Here is a 20,434-nt window from a genome sequence, read left to right as displayed (position 1 = left end):
CCTGTGGCTTGATTAAGTACAATCGGAGAATTAAAACTATACATATAGTGAAAGTACAGACACAGGGGAATATTAGAATATTAGATAACTTCTGTGTAGTGATACATAGTTACATAGTTAGTCAGGTTGAAAAAAGACACAAGTCCATCCAATTCTATACCCACAGTTGATCCAGAGGAATGCGAAAAACCCCAACAGAGCATGATCCAATATGTTAAAGCAGGGAAAAAATTCCTTCCTGATCCCCCGAGAGGCAATTGGATTTTGTCAGTACCCCGTTATATTATGTACATTTAGGAAATAATCCAGGCGTCTCTTAAAGCAATCTACTGCGCTGGCCAGAACCACCTCTGCAGGGAGTCTATTCCACACTTTCACAGCTCTTACTGTGAAGAAACCTTTCCGTATTTGGAGATGAAATCTCTTTTCCTCCAGACGTAAAGAGTGCCCCCTTGTCCTCTTTGTTGCCTGTAAAGTGAATAACTCAACACCAAGTTGACTATATGGACCCCTTATATATTTGTACATGGTGATCATATCCCCCCTTAATCACCTCTTATCAAGAGTGAATAAATTCAGTTCCTCTAACCTTTCCTCATAGCCGAGTTCCTCCATGCCTCTTAGCAGTTTGGTTGCCCTTCTCTGCACTTTCTCCAGTTCCCTGATATCCTTTTTTGAGAACTGGTGGCCAAAACTGAACTGCATATTCCAGATGAGGTCTAAATAATGATTTCAACAGGGGCAAAATGATGTCTCTCTCTCTCTGGAGTCCATACCTCTCTTAATACAAGAAAGGACTTTGCTCGCTTTAGAAACCGCAGCTTGGCATTGCATGCTATTATTGAGCTTATGATCTACCAAAACCCCCAGATCCTTCTCCGCTATGGATCCCCCCAGTTGTACTCCCCCTAGAATATATGATGCATATTCTTAGCCCCCAAGTGCAGAACTTTACATTTCTCAACATTAAACCTCATCTGCCACATAGTCACCCAATTAGACAGAGCATTGAGGCTGGCTTGTAAGTTGGAGACATCCTGTAATTCCACTGCATAGTTTGGTGTCATCTACAAAGACAGAAATGCTACTTTTGATCCAAGTCCCAATATCATTTATAAAGATATTAAAAAGTAAGGGTCCCAGCACTGAACCTTGGGGTACACCACTGATAACCTTAGACCATTCAGAGTAAGAATCATTAACCACGACTCTCTGAATAATGAGGTTAATGATTCTTACTCTGACACCTACCTGCCCCACATGCTGTAACTCTTCCGTGCTCATCTGCTTGTTAGTTCTAATATTCCCCTGTGTCTGTACTTGCATTATACGTATAGTTTTAATTCTACAATTGTACATAATCAAGCCTCAGGATCAATGTTCCCTTGAGTTCAGCATGTACTTTGGTTGCCTTGGCCCTGTACGGGGATTTACCCAATCCTCCCTAATTGATTATCTGTATCTCACTCTATATTGTTTATTTTCTTTGTTTACATACTTTTTTAGTTTATATAATCATGCACATTGCTTTTGTATCTAACATTGTAACCAGATTTGGCCGCTTTTTCCCTTCTCCCTGTGCATCACGTTGGCACCCTGGCGCTCCAGGTATGTGTCTCTTTTACTAAGAACAACGATCTGTCTCCTAAGGATGAGCTCAGGCGTGTTCGCATGGTCCACGTGCAGAGCCTGCCAGGAAGTCAGCGCAGCGCTGCGCTAATCACAGGCAGTGAGACATTGCACCGATGCGCGGCTGCAGAGATCGGGCCATGTCTCACTGCCTGTGATTAGCACAGTGCTGCACCGACTTCCACGTGGACCATGCGAACAGGCCTGAGCTCATCCCTACTCCTGACCCAGTCAGTCCCCTCTCCCCACAGTTAGAATCACTCCCTAGGGAACACAGTTAACCCCTTGATCGCCCCCTCGTGTTAACCCCTTCCCTGCCAGTGACATTTACACTTTTTTGCAATTTTACAATTTGCATTTTTATAGCACTGATCGCTGTATAAATGACAATGGTCCCAAAAAATCGTGTTCGATGTGTCTGTCATAATGTCGCAGTCCCGATAAAAATTGCTGATTGCCACCATTACTAGTAAAAAAAAATAATAATAATAAAAATGGCATAAATCTTTCCCCTATTTTGAGGATGCTATAACCTTTGCGCAAACCAATCAATATACTCTTATTGCGATTTTTATTAGCAAAAATATGTAAAAAAATATACATCGGCCTAAACTAAGCAAAAAATGTGCTTTAAAAAAATAAAAATAAAAAAATGGGGATATTTATTATAGCAAAGTACAAAATATTGTTTTTTTTTTTCAAAATTGTCGCTCTTTTTTTATTTATAGCACAAAAAATAAAAACCGCAGAGATGATCGAATACCACCAAAAAGTAAGCTCGACTTGTGGCAAAAAAAAACAGTTACGCAGTGCCGCATCTCAAAAAATGGCCTGGTCACTGAGCAGCCAAATCTTCCGGGGCTGAAGTGGTTGAAGCAAGTGTAAACGAGTCCTTAAAGATAAACTATGGAGTATGTACAGTACATATTTACATAAGGTTTTTGTTTTATAGTTAATGTGAATATCATTTTTGGAAACTTTGCATTTTACTTGCAAGCTGCTTCACACATTTTTCATTGTATTTTTATATTGAGGTTTGTGGTTTATATTGGTAATATGTACAGTGCCTTACAAAAGTATTCACCCCCTTGGCATTTTTCGTGTTTTGTTGCCTCACAACCTGGAATTTACATGGATTTTTTGAGGATTTGCAGAACATGCCCACAAGACTTTTGAAGATTTTTTATTTTTTTTTATTGTGAAGCAAACAAATAGGACAAAATAACAGAAAAGGTCAATGTGAATAACTATTCACCCCCTAAAGTCAATACTTTGTAAAGCCATTTTTGTGGCTATCACAGCTCCAAGTCGCTTTGGATAAGTCTCTATGATCTTGCCAAATCTTACCACTGGGGTTTTTGCCCATTCCTCCTTGCAAAACTGTTCCAGCTCCTTCAAATTGGATGGTTTGCGCTTGTGAACAGCAATCTTTAAGTCTGACCACAGATTTTCTATTGGATTGAGGTCTGGGCTTTGACTAGGCCATTCCAACACATTTACATGTTTTCCCCTAAACCACCCAAGTGTTGCTTTAGCAGTGTGTTTGGGGTCATTGTCCTGCTGGAAGGTGAACCTCCATCCTAGCCTCAAATCACACACAGAGTGGTTCAGGTTTTGCTCAAGAAAATCCCTGTATTTGGCACCATCCATCTTTCCCTCAACTCTGACCAGTTTCCCAGTCCCGACTGCTGAAAAACATCCCCATAGCATGATGCTGCCACCACCATGTTTCACTGTTGGGGTGGTGTTCTTTGGGTTATGTGATGTGTTGGGTTTACCCCAGACATAGTGCTTTCTTTGATGGCCAAAAAGTTCAATTTTAGTCTCATCAGACCAGAGCACCTTCCTCCATACATTTTGGGAGTCTCCCACATGCCTTTTTGCAAACTCAAAATGTGCCATTTTGTTTTGTGATGAAAGTAATGTCTTTCTTCTGGCCACTCTGCCATAAAGCCCAACTCTATGGAGCGTGCGGCTTATTGTTGTCCTATGTACAGATACTCCAGTCTCTGCTGTACAACTCTGCAGCTTTTCCAGGGTTACCTTAGGTCTCTGTGCTGCCTCTCTGATTAATGCCCTCCTTGCCCGGTCTGTGAGTTTTGGTGAGCGGCCGTCTCTTGGCAGGTTTGCTGTTGTGCCATATTCTTTCCATTTGGTTATAATAGATTTGATGGTGCCCCTAGGGATCATCAAAGATTTGGATATTTTTTTTATAACCTAACCCTGACTTGTACTTCGTCAACATTGTCCCTTACTTGTTTAGAGAGTTCTTTGGTCTTCATGGCAGCGTTTGGTTAGTGGTGCCTCTTGCTTAGGTGTTGCAGCCTCTGGGGCCTTTCAAAAAGGTGTGTATATGTAATGACAGATCATGTGACACTTAGATTGCACACAGGTGGACATCATTTCACTAATTATGTGACTTCTGAAGTCAATTGGTTTCACCAGAGCTTTTTATGGGTTCATGACAAAGGAGGTGAATACATACGCACATGCCAATTATCAGTTTTTTTATTTCTGAAAAATAGTTTTATGTATCTATTTTTCGAATTTTACTTCACCAACTTAGATTATTGTGCTCTGATCCATCGCGTTTAATTCAGATTAAAAAAACATTGAACAAAAAAGGCTATGATGTAACAAAATAGGTAAAGCCAAGGGTGTGAATACTTTTGCAAGGCTCTGTATGTAAGCCATTACAGTCAATGAACCTACTAAAGTTATTGTAGCAAATGTATTAACAAGATAAGAGCCCTTAAAGCTGAACTCTAAGCAAGTATAATAGAAACAAATGAATGTACATTTGTAATCATTTATTAAATTTTTTTTTTTAAATGCAAGCAATATAAGTACCTGAATTTAACTTGATACAGGCCTCTTTCAATTCCTGTACAGCAGGGCTAGAATGTGGAAGAAGTGGTGCAAGGAGCAAATCAGTTCATGTGCTCACAAGAAGCATGTTGATGGGGAGGAAAGAGCAGAGTGACAAAGAGATGAGTTAATCATTATATTGTTTCTCCTTTCACTGTCCAGTCACAGGCTCAGGACCCATGCAAAAAAGGGAGAAAGTCTGGTGCCATGGAAGTCGGTTAAAACATTGTTATATTATTGCAGATGAACAACAGTCAAAAAATCCAATGCGTTTCGGCCATCAAGCCTGAATCATGGCACAATGGGTCCAGGACCATCTAGGCTCAGAGGAAGCGGGTAGAATGATGCTGGCCATTAGATCAAGAGCATGGGGTCCTTGGTTCGAATCTCAGCCAGGACACTATCTGCATGAATCCTGCATGTTCCCCCTGTTCTTGTGTGGGTTGCCTCCGGGTACTCCAGTTTCCTCTCACACTCCTAATACAAGCTGGTATGTTATTTGGCTCCTGTCTAAATTTGCCATAGTACCGTAGGTCTATGTATTAATGTGAGACATAAATAGTAGGGTAGGGAGTAATATGAATGTAATGTAACTAAAATGCTGTGCTTTGCAGTATGTAATTTGTTGGCGCTATATAAATATCTGTAATAAATTAATAGTGGGAGAAAATAGTACTTTGGGGGAAGTTTCTGGATTAAAGGTGAATATTGCAGCAAAAGTTGTTTTTGTTTACTCATTCTTTTCATGGGTTATTATTCTTGTTATGTTTGGCTGGAGATCTGCTGTACATAATATATTGTTCTCCAATATTGTGACAGTGTTTGTAAGGGAAACAACAAGGGAAAGAAGAGAAGCGAGACTTTGTGATTGTAAAGCCTTGTTTAAAAATACAAATAAAAATAACAAACATGTTATACTTGCCCGCTCTGTTGCAGTTGGTTTTGCACAAAGCAGCCCAGATCCTCCCCTGAGTAAGCGCTAATTTTAGCGCGAAACGCGTCAGAATTTTTGTTCTGTATTCTTTTTCTTTCTGCTGTTGTGATTTGCGTGATGTGAAGATTTTTAGTGGAAACAATAAAGGCACAATTCACTTAATCTGATCCGGAGTGCGGCTATCCAGAGTTCTTTTGTTCCTTATCCATTCAGATCCTCCTCTACTCGGGTGCCTCTTTGCTTCTCCTAGGCCCTCCCTCCTGTCAAGTGCCCCCCATAGCAAGCAGCTTGCTGTGGGGGCACCCGAGCTGCAGCTCTGTGTGTCCATTCAGACACAGAGCTGCCTTTTCAGCCCCATCCCCTCTCGCCCCTGATTGGCTGACTTTGATTGACAGCTGTGGGAGCCAATGGCACTGCTGCTATGTCTCAGCCAGAGAGAGTCCCGGATGGCAGAGGGATACATGAGAGGAAGGGAGAAAAAAGAGGAAGAATGACGAGGAGAGGAAGAGAGAAAAACAGGAAAGGAGAGGAAGAAAGAGAGGAGCCTGGGAAGAAGAGAGGAAGGGAGAGAAGAGAAAATGGGTGAAGAGGGTAAGTGAGAAATGGGGAGGGGAAAAGGAGAAGAGAAGAGAGGAAGGGACAAGCAGAGAGTAGAGGAAGTGTGAAGAGGAAAGGAAGAGAGAAGAGCAGGAAAGGGGAGGAAGAAAGAGGGGACAAACGTATCAGAAAGAAAGAGGGAAGCTGGGAGGAGAGAAAGGGAGAGATGAGGAAAGAACAGGAGAGGAAAGGGAGAAGAGAAGGAAGTGAGAGATGGGGAGGGAAAAGGGGAGGAGAAGAGAGGAAAGGAGAAGCAGGGAGGAGAGAGAATAGGGGAGGAAAGGAGAAGCAGGGAGGAGAGAGAAGAGGAGAAAAAGGAGAAAAGATGAAGGGAGAAGTGAGGAAGAAAGAGGAGGGGAGAGGCAAGGAAGGGAAAGATTTGAAGAGGACAGGAAAAGAGAAGAGAGGAAATGAAAGGGATGGGAGGAAAAAGGATAGAAGAAGAGGAAGGGAGCAAAGATGAGAGGTTGGGAGGGGAGAAGAAAGGCGAGGAAGAGGAGAGGAAGAAAGAAAGGGAGAGGTGGGGAAGGACGAGGCGAGGAATAGAGGGCCAGGGAGGGAAATGTTGAGGAAAGGAAGGGAGTGGAAATAAGAAGAGAGGTTGGGAGAGGAGAGGAAGGGTGCAGTAGGGAAGGATGGGGAGAGAAGAAAGGAAGGGAGAGGCGGAGAGGCAAAAGGAAAGGAAGGGAGGAGCAGGTAGGAAAAAGGAGAGGAGAGGAAGGAAATAAAAGAAGAGAAAGTGAGAGGCAGAGAGGAAAAAGGCGGGGAGAGGAAGAGAGAGAGAGGGAGGGGAGGTAGGGAGGGAGAGGAGAGGTTGGGAGGGCAGAGGAGTAAAGAAAGGAAGAATAGTATACTTGAATGAATGTTATCAATATGGGAAAAAACACCAGTCAGTTCAAAGCTCACAAAATAACTTTGTCAAATAACTTTTCACACACACATACAAAAAAAACACTCTTAGGACTTGACAAATATGACAATGCAGCTCTCTTTTCTTCTCCGGTAAGCAGAAAATGATGGTAATCGAATCTTCATCTATCTGGAGGAAACCTTAAAATGTGAAGCATTGTGTGACAGAGGAACACAAAGCTGGAAAATAATGAGAATGCTGCCAATTTCCTCCAGACTCTGAAAATTGGTGCTCAGCATAATGCGCTTTCATAATGCCGTGGCTTTGACAGAATCTATTGCGTGTCACCAGCCAGTGAGGTCTGAAAGACCCCAAACTGAGAGGAAGAGTTGTTTGTGCCAAAGTAGTTGCATGATTAAAATGAGATGGAAATCACATGTACAGTCACATGGCAGAGTTCTGACAAGGTTGCCTTAGGAGAGGGGCCTTAAAGGCCTGTTAAAGGGTCATTAAAAAAAAAAACATGAAACTTAAAAATGATATTCTATGGCAGGGGTATTGAATTCAAATACACAGTATGTTTGCCTCATACATATAGTCCCAGTCACATCGTCCTCAGTCCCCCCTTCACATCACAGTTTATCCCCCTTTATGTCACATTTCCCCCTACATCACAGCCCCCCCCCCTTTTAGATCACAGCCCCCCTCCCTTTTATGTCACAGCTCCCTCTTCAAATCACAGCCCCCTTTTATATCACAGTTCCCCCAATGTCACAGGCCCCCCCCCCTTTACATCACAGTTCCTTCCATGTCACAGCCCCCCCCCCCTTTACATCACAGTTCCTTCCATGTCACAGCCCCCCCCCCCCTTTACATCACAGTTCCTTCCATGTCACAGCCCCCCCTTTACATCACAGTTCCTTCCATGTCACAGCCCCCCCCCCTTTACATCACAGTTCCTTCCATGTCACAGCCCCCCACCCCTTTACATCACAGTTCCTTACATGTCACAGCCCCCCCCCTTTACATCACAGTTCCTTCCATGTCATAGCCCCCCCTTTACATCACAGTTCCTTCCATGTCACAGCTCCCACTTACATCAAAGTTCCCTCCCATGTCACTGCCCCCCTTTACATCACAGTTCCCCCATGTCACAGCCCCCTCTTTACATCACAGGTCCCCCTTCATGTCAGTGTCCTCCATCCCCTTAGCCCCCTCATGTCAGCGTCACCCCCCCTGTTAGCCTCCCCCTTCATAGCAGTGTCCTGACCCCCCCCCCCCATATACTTCATAGCAATATTGCCCCCCCCCCCTTTTTAGCGCCTTGTTTAACAGTGTCCACAACCCACCTTTATAGCAGTTTCCTCAACTCCTCTCACCACCCCCCCTCCCCCCAATAGCACTGTCCTCAGCCCCCTCTTCACCCTCCCCTCCCCCTTCCCAGCAGAGGTTTCAGTTCTACCTTACACAAGGTAGGTGTGGGTGGAGAGGGGAGCTGACCATCTTTTCCTTTTAACAAGCCAGTGATTGGTGGCTTGGACCACCCAGGGCCCAAGCCACCAATCACCTGCTTGCGGTTCCTGCACTCTGTCCAGACCTGCCTTGTTCTCGTTTCTGCTGCAAGCATGGTGGTGGAGCATCTGTGGGGAAGGAAGCAGGAGAGAGATCTACAATGCGGCCAGGACAGGGAGAAAGAGTTCCGGCTCCTAAATGGTGCAACCATGGCAGTCCGGATATAACTGTCACTTGGTCCGGATACAAACAGCGGTCCGCCATGTAGTGATGCCTGTTCTATGGCATGACTATATTACAGACATCACCTACCTTTCCCCGTATAGCGTTCTGGAGGTAGATCATAAGGCACTGGGAATGTTCCTTTAGAGTCTTCGTTATTGGCGTAGACATTGACCTTAACCTGGAATGTTCCATTGTCGAAGCCCTGCAGAGAAAGACAGTGCGTTTAAGAAACGTCCTCCGTACACATGAAATAGGATGGTCATTGTCCATTCACAGCCTGGGGGCGGGTCCATGACAACCTGGACTCAGAGGAAATGGGTTAGAGGTAGGGACTGTCATTCAACTCAGAAGATTGAAGTTACTTTGCGGGTGAAAAGAAGTACTGAGAGGGACCTGTAGTGACAAAAACATGTACTGCTCTTTTTTTAAAATGCTTTTATTTATTACCGTATTTTATTTGTGATCTTTTACTTTTAAAGGTAAAGAAGAGATTTGGGGTCTTTTTGACCTCAGATCTCTTTATAAAGAGGACCTGTCATCCTTATTTCTATTACAAGGGATATTTACATTCCTTGTAATATGAATAAAATCGATAAAAAAAATAAAAAATTAAAGGGACATTGTAAAAATACAAAAATAAAATGTGAGGTATCTCCCCAAACGTTAGAGCGAGAGCAATAGTGCTGCACCTCCTCTGTAACTCTAAACAGGTAACCTGTAAAGACATTTAAAATGACGCCTATGGAAATTTTTAAGTACCGCACTTTGTCACCATTCAACGAGCATGCTCCATTTTAAAGCATGACATGTTAGGTATCTATTTACACAGCAAAACATCATTGTTCATATTTTACCAAAAAATTGGGTTATATATGTTTTTTTTTTTTATTCATTAATGTCTTTGAAAAATCGCTGCACAAATACCATGTGACATAAAACATTGCATTAATTTCATTCCCTAGGGCAGTGATGGCGAGCCTTGGCACCCTAGTTGTTTTGGAACTACATTGATGCTCAGCTATACTGCAGAGTGCATGAGCATCATGGGAAATGTAGTTCAAAAACATTTGGTGAGCCAAGGTTTGCCATCACTGCCTTAGGGTTTCTGCCTAATTTCATAAATACCAGGCTCCCCATTCTATCTGCAACTTGAAAAAGGAGTACGCATGATCGAATACAGCGCGGCGCATGCTTCAAAACGCGTTGCGCAACACCCTGGGACCTGGCACACTGCGGTCCATCCCAGATCTCGGAACCACTCGAGGGCTTCTGTGGCCATCATATGGTTACAGCTCCTGTCTCCCCCACAGTGCGTGATACACTGCTGCTCAGCGCACGAGGATTAGACGGACAGACCCCTCTAAAGTGTATATATATTGAAGAGCCTGTTTACTGCCCACCTCTTGTGAGTAACCCATTGGGGGGGGGGCATATTAAATTGCATCTAACTACTACACGTAGTGCCACTTTTTTCTCCTTTCTTCTTATAAAAAAATATTTAAAAAAAAAAAAAGCTTGTTGCCATTTCACGGGCGCACATAAATAGCAGAGATCCACTCAGTATATGTGTTTTTTTTTAAATGTTTAATCTATGTCTTTCTATTATATAATGTTTAATTAACATTGTTTAGTCTCGAAAATAGCACCGCTTTTATTACCATTTTATTCTAAAATTACCTTATAATACTCCTACTCGGGCATTCCCATCTTAGTTGTGGGGAGGTGAAACCCACAAGAATATAATTCCGGGATACGGTGTTGCTGTATTACCAGCATGCACCGCCCCCTTCTCGCGCATGCGCAGTAAGCGGCGCAGGAAATTTCTCATGTTGCCATTACAACAATGGCGTCATTGGAAGTACCCGCCCCGTTGCGATGGCAACCAAGAAGCTCCACCTTAAATCACGTTCCTGTAGGGAAATAACGCAATTTTTCTCACAGTACTGCCCACCGACTCCTGGGAAATGATGACTCCCATTTCCCAGGAGCACAGGCGAGAAAGTAAGTGATGCGGAGTGCCGCGGACCCAGAAGTGGCAGATTAGGAGCCACCACATAGCAACAGGGCATTTCTGTTGAGTTAAAACATCTTTTTAAATCCAAATCTTTTTTAAAGTGGAGTACAACCCAAAAGTGGAACTTCTGCTTTGAGCACTTCTCCCCCCTTACATGTCACATTTGGCATGTAATTTTTTTTGGGGGGGGGGGGGAGTGGGTGACTGCTTTAGAGGGGGACTTTCTGTCCCACTTCCTCCTTCCGCCCATGGACCGCCTAGGCGACTCCTCCTCTCCCCGTAGGCAGTCCCTCCCTCTCGGCAATCTTCTGGGACACCTCACAGGTCCCAGAAGATTGCCTGTCCACTGGGAGAGTGCAGCGTGACTCGTGCATGCGCAGTGCGGGGCTCCATGCATCGCTGGACCATGGAACAGGTAAGAGTTTGTTTATTAAAAGTCAGCAAACTTTTTGTAGCTGCTTACTTTTAATAATAAAAAAAAAGCCCGGAACTCCGCTTTAACCACTTCAGCCCTGGAAGATTTTACCCCCTTCCTGATCAGAGCACTTTTTGCAATTCGGCTTTAACTGTTAATTGCGCGGTCGTGCGACGTTACACCCAAACAAAATTGACATCCTTTTTCCCAAAATTAGAGCTTTCTTTTGGTGGTATTTGATCGCGTCTGTGGTTTTTATTTTTTGCGCTATTTTTGAATTTTGAAAAAACGCAATATTTTTAACTTTTTGCTATAATAAATATCCCCAAAAAATATATAAAAAAACTTTTTTTTCCTCAGTTTAAGCCGTTACGTACTCTTCTACATATTTTTGGTCTAAAAAAAAAAAAAATGGCAATAAGTGTATATTGATTGGTTTGCACAAAAGTTATAGCGTCTACAAAATAGGGGATAGTTTTATGGCTTTTTATTATTATTTTACTATTTTTTTTTTTTTTACTAGCAATGGCGGCGATCTGAAATTTTTATCAGACAATTTTGACACATTTTTGGGACCACTGGCATTTTTACAGCGATCAATGCTATTAAATTGCATTGATTACTGTGAAAATGTCACTGGCAGTGAAGGGGATAACCACTAGGGGGCAGTGAAGGGGTTAAGTGTGTCCTAGTACATGTTCTAACTGAAGGGGGGAGGAGACTGTGCAGGGGAGATGACAGATCATCTGTTCATGCTCTGTATGAACAGACGATCTGTCTGTTCCCCCCTCAGAGAATCGGAAACGATGTGTTTACACACACAAATTCCGGTTCTCGGTGTGCCCTGAGCGGTCGCGACTGCCGGGCACTTGCATCTGCTCCGTGGGTGAGCAGGGGGCGCGCACACGCGCCTACGGTGGCACGCACGCGCCCCCTAGTGGCCGTCTATGGTACGACTCATCATGCTGGTGATTCGTGCAGCCGAGCCATGTTGTCGCAGTGTAACTGTGGCAGCTGGTCGGCATGTGGTTAATACAGATTAAAGGACTGTGAAAATGTAAAAAAAAAAATTTCTGGGTGGAGCTCTGCTTTAAAGGTTTGTCCTGTTGGGTCACTATTTACTCGGTGCAACCTTGCCATTTATATTTTACCAAAAAACGTGGGTCATTTATTGTGTTTGTTTAAAATTTACGTTGGTGTGTTTTTTTCTGAAATTTTGCATTTCCTAGACCTTTGCGGTCATAAAAAATTGCAACTACCACTATTTTATTCTCTAAGGCAGGGGTCGCAAACTGGCGGCCCTCCAGCTGTTGCAAAACCACAAGTCCCATGAGGCATTGCAAGGCTGACCGTTACAAGCATGACTCCCTCAGGCAAGATGGGACTTGTAGTTCCGCAACAGCTGGAGGGCCACCAGTATGAGACCCCCTGCTCTAGGGTGTCTGCTTTTAGAAAATATATAATAATATTTGTGGGTTTGGTATAATCTTCAGGCCTAAAACGATTTTTTTTTTTAACCACTTGTGGACCGCCTCACGGGGATGTACGTCCTTTTTTTGAAGAGGGATATCTCGGTAACGGCAGCAGCTGCTGCCACAACCGAGATATCCATCTCTTCAGGCGGCGGTCGGCTGTACGATAACGGTGGTCTCCGCAGCGGATTCGCCGCGAGATCACTGCTATCGGCGGCGGGAGAGGTGCCACCCCCCCTCCCGCCGCCCTCCCGCACCTTCCGCCGCTTACCGGAGCCGTCGGTAGCGGCGGAGGCGATCGGGTCCTCTTCCTAGCTGGGCATAGAGACAAGTGAGGCTAAGATGGCCCCCACTCGTCTCTATACCATAGGAGGGCGGAAGCGACATCAAAACGTCACTTCCGCCCATACCTCTTAAAGATATATTTTTTTTTAAATGTCAGATTTTCTTTTTTTTTTTTTTTTTTTTTTGCATTTTAGCCCAAATATGAGATCTGAGGACTTTTTGACCCCCAGATCTCATATTTAAGAGGACCTGTCATGCTTTTTTCTATTACAAGGGATGTTTACATTCCTTGTAATAGGAATAAAAGTGATCCATTTTTTTTTTTTTTTTTTTTTTTTAAAGTGTAAAAATAAATAAAATCAATTAAAATAAATAAGAAAAAAAAAAATTTTTTTTAAAAACACCCCGTCACGACGAGCTTGCGCACAGAAGCGGGCGCATACGTGAGTAGCGCCCGCATATGAAAACGGTGGTCAAACCACACATGTGAGGTATCGCCGCGATCGGTAGAGCGAGAGCAATAATTCTAGCCCTAGACCTCCTCTGTAACGCAAAAAATGCAACCTGTAGAATTTTTTAAATGTCGCTTATGGAGATTTTTGAGGCTAAAAGTTTGACGCCATTCCACGAGCGGGCGCAATTTTGAAGCGTGACATGTTGGGTATCAATTTACTTGGCATACCATTATCTTTCACAATATAAAAAAAAAAATTGGGCTAATTTTACTGTTGTCTTATTTTTTTATTCAAAAAAGTGCATTTTTAAAAAAAAAAAGTGCGCTTGTAAGACCGCTGCGCAAATACGGTGTAAAAAAAAGTATTTCAATGACCGCCATTTTATTTTCTAGGGTGTTAGAAAAAAAACAATATAAAATGTTTGGGAGTTCTAAGTAATTTTCTAGCAAAAAAAAAAACAGTTTTAAACATGAAAACACCAAGTCTGAAAAAGAGGCCTGGTCCTTAAGTGGTTAAACACGTGTGCGAAACCCCTCACCCACACAAAAAAAAAAACAGCTCTGGCAGCGAAAGGGTTAAAGCAAAGAGGCAAGCAGGGTAACCAATCAGAAACCAGTGTTCTAAGATCTGTCAGCAGACTGAACCCCGATTGTTATGCGCTTTATTATCTCGGCATTGCTTCATTTAATAAACCCTTTATATAATGTTTATTCTGAAATCTGAGAAGAAACTCATTATGGACTCTTCCGTGAAAACAGAACAGATGTCTGAACAAAAAGAAAAAAAAAAAAAAAAACTGTTTTAATTAAGCATTCAAAGCAGAAGAATTCTTAATGGTGAGAAGGGAATATCAAAATGTATTATCTGGAGATGACATGTTGTTTCAATCGGCGCTGCAACCGAGTAAATATAAAATATTGCATATTCATAGACTCGGGCAATGAGCACATTGGTGGGAGCGCAGATCTGTAGATAGGTCTCCTGAGCATTATTCTCTGTAGTTTCGTGACTGGCCATCAGAGGACACAGTTTGCTTCCCAGAACGCATTTCAAAGTACGATCCAAGACCTTTCGTTCAGTTATGTATTCTTCCAAAACCAGTAACAAAAAAATTATTTTAAATAACTTGAAGAATGCAGATGGTATGAAAGCCATTATGAAGACATTAAATGAGTTATTAAAGTATTATCAAACCCTCTTCTTTCTTTTTTTTACCCTCTTCTTTCTTTTTTTTTGCGTAAGGCTTCATGTACACGGGATGTCTCCTGAACGATTTAACTTGACAGCTAGAAACTGGCATCTAAAAATGGCCGTTTAGCCGTGTTTACACAAATGCCGCGTTTAGCTGCGTTTTGCGTCTAGAAGCGTTTGAAAAATAAATTTTTTTTTTTTTAAATAGCCCAAAAATTAAAAACACCTGTAAATGCGGCTAAATGCGAGTTACCGCGTTTAAAATGCCTCTAAACACAGCTTGTGAACGCATTTTTTTGGGTTTCAAAAAAAGCCTCTAAACGCAACTGCCTAGAAACGACTATAAACGTCCCTGTGTATATGTACTGATAAGAAAACATAGAGGAGAGTTCAGGAGCAGTTAAAAAAAAAAGGCCCAACTGCTTCCTAAACGTCCGTTTACCAGCAGCAGCAAACATGAGGCCTTAACCATTTTAAGACCGGGCCTCTTTTTTAGATGTAGTTTTACAAGTTAAAAACTGTTTTTTTTTTTTGCTAGAAAATTACTTAGAACCCCCAAACATTTTGTTTCTAACACCCTAGAGCAGTGATGGCGGACCTTGGCACCCCAGATGTTTTGGAACTACATTTCCCATGATACTCATGCACTCTGCAGTGTAGATGATTATCCTGGGAATTGTAGTTCCAAAACATCTGGAGTGCCAAGGTTCGCCATCACTGCCCTAGAGAATAAAATGGCGGTTGTTGCAATACTTTCTGTCACACAGTATTTGCGTAGCGGACTTTTTTTTGGAAAAATACACATTTTTGAATTAAAAAATAAGACAATAGTTAAACTAGCCCAATTTTTTTTTAGATTGTGAAAGATAATGTTACGCCGAGTAAATTGATAGCCAACATGTCGCGCTTCAAAATTGCGCCTGTTCATGGAATGGTGACAAACTTTTACCCTTAAAAATCTCCATAAGCATCATCTAAAAAATTCTACCGGTTGCATGTTTTGCGCTACAGAGGAAGTCTAGGGCTAGAATTATTGCTCTCGCTCTACCGAATGCGGCGATGCCTCACATGTGTTGTTTGAACACCGTTCAAGCGCGCACTACTCACGTATGCGTTCGCTTCTGCGTGCGAGTTCGGCAGGACGCGGTACGTTTACATATTTTTTTCCTTATTTATTTTACCTTTTACTTTTTATTTTTACACTTGTTTAAAAAAAAAAAAAAAAAAAATGTCACTTTTACTCCTATTACAAGGAATTATTCCTTGTAATAGTTGCTTGTGAAAGTTGCTTGATGAAGGAGCGCGGCTGTCAAACAACCTCAGCCTGTACGCTCACGAAACCGGTCACACCCACCTCATGATGTCATCTCTCTCCGTGTCTGTGCCACTTCCTGGCCACTAGCGGCTACAGCGCCTCAGCTTGATGGACTCAAAACTTTAAAAGCTGACCACATCCATGCTCAGCTTTTAAAGTGACCGAATGCTCATAGACCACATCCAAAATGTGAGTTGCCTGAAATAAATACGTTTTTTTAATTAAAGTGTGTGTTATCTCTACACCCAGAGGCGCCTCTTCCTTTGCTTTTTTTCACAGACTTTGGAACATGGTTTCTGTCCTTCACTGATGGCAGCCCTGGATATGGAGCTCCTGGTTTTAAATGCTTTCCTTTGTTCTACTGGACAGTAGCTTTTATATTTATAACCATACGGATCTTTACATAATATGGACTCTCATTCATTTAATTGGATTTTTGGTTTCAATTGGTGAGAGACTGGTGGACATTGGGAAAATCTTTGACCCTGTTTTTGCGCATTTACTTGTGTATATTGCTACAAATACTGCAGCTGCTGACTTTTAAAATAATGACACTTACCTGCCCAGCGCGCCCGCAATGTCGGCACCCGAAGCCGATCTCTCGATCGTCTCTCGGGTGCTGCCGCCGCCATCTTGGGTATGGGAATCAGGAAGTGGAGCCTTTCGGCTTCATTTCCCGGTTCCCTACTGCGCATGCGCGAGTCGCGCTGCGCAATAAGGATGATCCCCGCTGTCTCTCTCTGGGATCCGTGTGTTTCCCAGCAGGCGGCGGGGGACCTTCGGAAAGGGGTGTAGGTTCTGCGGAAAGGGGCGTACCTTCTGCAGAATCTACGCCGGAAGTGGGTGTAGATACCTGTACTGTACAGGTACCTGCACCCCCCTCCCCCCTGACTGAAAGGTGCCAATTGTGGCGCCGGAGGGGGGAGGGTTCCAATGAGCGGATGGTCCACTTTAGGGTGGACCTCCGCTTTAAGAGCTATGTTAAGTGATGGTTTGATGTCCCTTCCACCCTGCAATGATATGGAGATGGGTGGGGGCCATCTTTCCCTCACTCGCCTCCATACACAGCAATGACAAGCAGCAGAGGGCACCGAAGCGTGGCGGGGGGGGGGGGGGGCTCCTCTCACGCCGCCGATAACAGTGATCTTGCAGCGAATCCCCTGCAGAGACCACTATTATCAGAAACCAGACCACTGGCCGAAGAAAAGGATGCCAGGGTTATGACAGCTAGCTGCTGCCATAACAAATATATCCCTCTTCAAAGTTAGGATGTATATCGGCGTGCAGTGGTCCAGAAGTAGTTAAAGAAAATCTGTGTTTTGCCCATTTGGGGAAAAGCAACAGGTTTTAGTATGACTGTGCCCCTGTGTACAAAGCCAGCTCCATAAAGATTTGGTGTGACCAGTTTGGTTTGGAGGAACTTAAGTGTCCTGCACAGAGCCCTGACCTAAATCCTACTGACCACCCTTTGGGTGAATAGGAACATCTACATTTACTATTCATAACTAATATCTGACAATATATGGATCACTATTTTACCTGGCTTTATGAACTGGTCCAAATTTGATTCTTTATCTGGATTCATCCCAGGTATGCATTTACATTAAATATTTATGGATACCCAAAAAATGCTGGAGCTCAACTTAGATGAAACATATCTTTACTCTCGTGCCTCTGCAGGCTCTTGGGAAATACCAGGGATCCCTAAGGGCCGGTTCACACAGCGAGCCGCGGCGAGGCGTCTCCGACTTACCTCGCCGCGACTTGAGGGGAGCTCAGCGGCGACTTGCAGAGGACTTCTGCATAGAAGTCAATGCAAGTCGCCCCCGAAGTCGCCCCGAAGTAGTACAGGAACCTTTTTTCTGAGTCGGAGCGACTCGAGTCGCTCCTCTCAGAACGGTTCCATAGTACTGAATGGGGGCGACTTGCGGGAGCGAGGCGAGGCGAGCCGTGTCGCCTCGCGTCGCAGTGTGAACCGGACCTAAGGGTGTTCTCCTCATACTCCTTCTGACTTGGTGGGGGTCTTTGTTTATTTACCAACGATTATTCAGAGGATTGACAAACGACAAACATTTTCATTAATTCAGGGGTAAGAGGCCTTATGTCCAATTTAATTTGTTTTATTCTAGTTTCATTTTATTTTATTTTTCATCTTATTTTGTTTTATTTTCATATTTATTTTTATTATTCTTCACCTAAATTGTAATCTTTAATAGTGTAGAACTATATTACTACAACATTATATGCTTCAAAAAATTGGGATTGCATCTATTTAAATGGAATGCCTTTTTGTGATGTAGAAAAATATGTTTTCCTTCTGTGTACAATTCTTTCTCTTTTTACAATTAATATGTCCTGTTTAGATGTATTTAATTATTGCTCTGGTCTAATTACAAGATCTAAGTATAATTATCTATTGAAACTATTTATTGGACCTATGCAAGGTGGACATGGAGGGCCTTCCTCCTTCTCCTTTTTCTTTTGAAAGAGAGGGGGGGGGGGGGGTGAGGAGGGAGGGTGATGTACCCCCTGATACTCTCTATGTCCAGTTTGAATATTTATTCAGTTTTTTGTATATTTGCAGTTCTCTCTGCACATCATTAGTTGCTGCAATGTCCTGAGGAAGCTCAGAAGAGCGAAACATGTAGGAAAGAAACAATGCAGGCTCACTGATATCCAAATGTGGAAAAATTGTGGAATTCTGTGGAATCTGCACCAGTGTTTGTATATTTATTTAGGTTTATCCATATGTATATGGAGATAAATGTCTCTCTTTTATTTATAAGATGTATTTTGTTTATTCAATAAAACTTTTTTGGTTTTAATTTAATATATTGTTCTCACATATGTGGTACCGATTTAAAAATCCCGGGGGTTGGTTACCCTCCAGTCCCCTAGTAATTTAGTTTCTCCCCTTTTCTTCTCTATGAATAGGAAAATAAATTTTGAGCCAGGTCTTCTCATTCTACATCAGTACCTGACCTCAAAATGGGCAACATTTTAAGACAAACTTCTCAAAAGAGTGGACGTTGTTAAAGCCACAAAGAAGGACCAATTCCATATTGATGGCTATGGTTTTGTAATTGGTACATCAAACTATTCCGTATAGGTGTGATGGTCAGGTATTCATAGACTTTTGGCCACATACAGTATGGCTACTTAGACAAGCTGGAAAGTAAAGACTTAGCAATAGATTCGTCATAAATCAATTATAAAAGAGAAAAATATACAACATCGAAGCAGCAACTGAGCTCAGAGAAAAGAGAAATCCATTGTTTCACCCTTAGGAAGCGTTCGGTTATTCAGACTTGGAAAGAGCGAACATATTCCTACTGAACTCTGCTTGCGATGAGATTTGTTGGCGTACAATGAGGATGTCAGCGTTGAATGTAAAGTGGAAACTTCTCTCCTTCATCCAGTGTATGGAAGCGACAATGACACATCCCTGCGGGGAGTGGAGGGCGCAACACTCCAATGTATAATGAAATAAAATCACCTCTTGATAATCTACTGCTTTAAGCTTGATGTGCGGCTCCTGGGACACCTATGATTCTACCATTGATTGTAGCATAGAACTCCCTTGCCATCCAGCACTCACAGCAATGGGCACAGGACTTCATTCCCATACATCCTGAGTGGCTCACACATATACACTATATTACCAAAAGTATTAAGACGCCTGCCTTTACATGCACATGATTTTTAATGGCATCCCAGTCTTAGTCCGTAGGGTTCAATATTGTTGTTCAATATTGAATTGGTCCACCCTTTGCCGCTGTAACAGCTTCACCTCTTCTGGGAAGGCTGTCCACAAGGTTTAGGTGTCTATGGGAATGTTTGACCATTCTTCCAGAAGAGCATTTGTGAGGTCAGGCACTGATCTGGACAAGAAGGTCTGGCTCGCAGTCTCCACTCTAATTCTTCCCAAAGGTGTTCTATCAGGTTGAGGTCAGGACTCTGTGCAGGCCAGTCAAGTTCCTCCACCCCAAACTCACTCATCCCTGTCTATATGGACTTTGTTTTTTCATGAATTAATGCATCAATGCGGTGTGGCATTGAGTCGATCAGCCTGTGGCACTGCTGAGGTGTTATAGAAGCCCAGATTGCTTTGATAGCTGCCTTCAGATCATCTGCATTGTTGGGTCTGGTGTTTCTCATCTTCCTATTGATAATACCCCACAGATTCTCTATGTGGTTTAGGTCAGGTGAGTTTGCTGGCCAATCAAGCACAGTGATACCATGATCATTAAACCAGGTATTGGTACTTTTGGCAATGTGGGCAGGTGGCGTTTCTGCTGAAAAATTAAATCAGCATCTCCATAAAGCTGGTCAGCTGAGGGAACAATGAAGTGCTCTGGAAATTCCTGCTAGAGGGCTGTGCTGACTTTAGACTTGATAAACCACAGTGGACCAACACCAGCAGATGACTCCCCAAATCATCACCGACCGTGGAAACTTCACACTGGACCTCATGCAATTTTGATTTTGTGCCTCTCCACTCTTCCTCTAGACTCCGGGACCTTGATTTCCAAATGAAATGCAAAATTTATTTTTATCCGAAAAGGGGACTTTAGACCACTGAACAACAGTCCAGTCCTTTTTCTCCTTAGCCCAGATAAGACGCTTCTAATGCCTCAGGTTCGGGAGTGGTTTGACACAAAAAATGGGACAG

General features: G+C 42.9%; 1 protein-coding gene across 2 annotated transcripts in view; it reads right to left on the bottom strand.

Annotated features, from left to right (window-relative positions):
- TDP1 (tyrosyl-DNA phosphodiesterase 1) overlaps window positions 1-20,434 on the bottom strand; it is a 165,657-nt gene that overhangs the window by 21,717 nt on the left and 123,506 nt on the right. For both annotated transcript variants that reach the window (XM_077463750.1, XM_077463751.1), the window contains exon 15: window positions 8,703-8,817. In XM_077463750.1, the coding sequence (XP_077319876.1) occupies window positions 8,703-8,817 (115 nt within the window). The remainder of the gene's footprint in view (window positions 1-8,702; window positions 8,818-20,434) is intronic.

This window comes from Lithobates pipiens, unplaced genomic scaffold, assembly GCF_037356315.1.
Source record: "Lithobates pipiens isolate NorthernLeopardFrog02 unplaced genomic scaffold, aLitPip1_a1.2 Scaffold_30, whole genome shotgun sequence".
Taxonomy (NCBI): Eukaryota; Metazoa; Chordata; class Amphibia; order Anura; family Ranidae; genus Lithobates; species Lithobates pipiens.
This window is presented reverse-complemented; position numbering and strand designations above follow the sequence as displayed.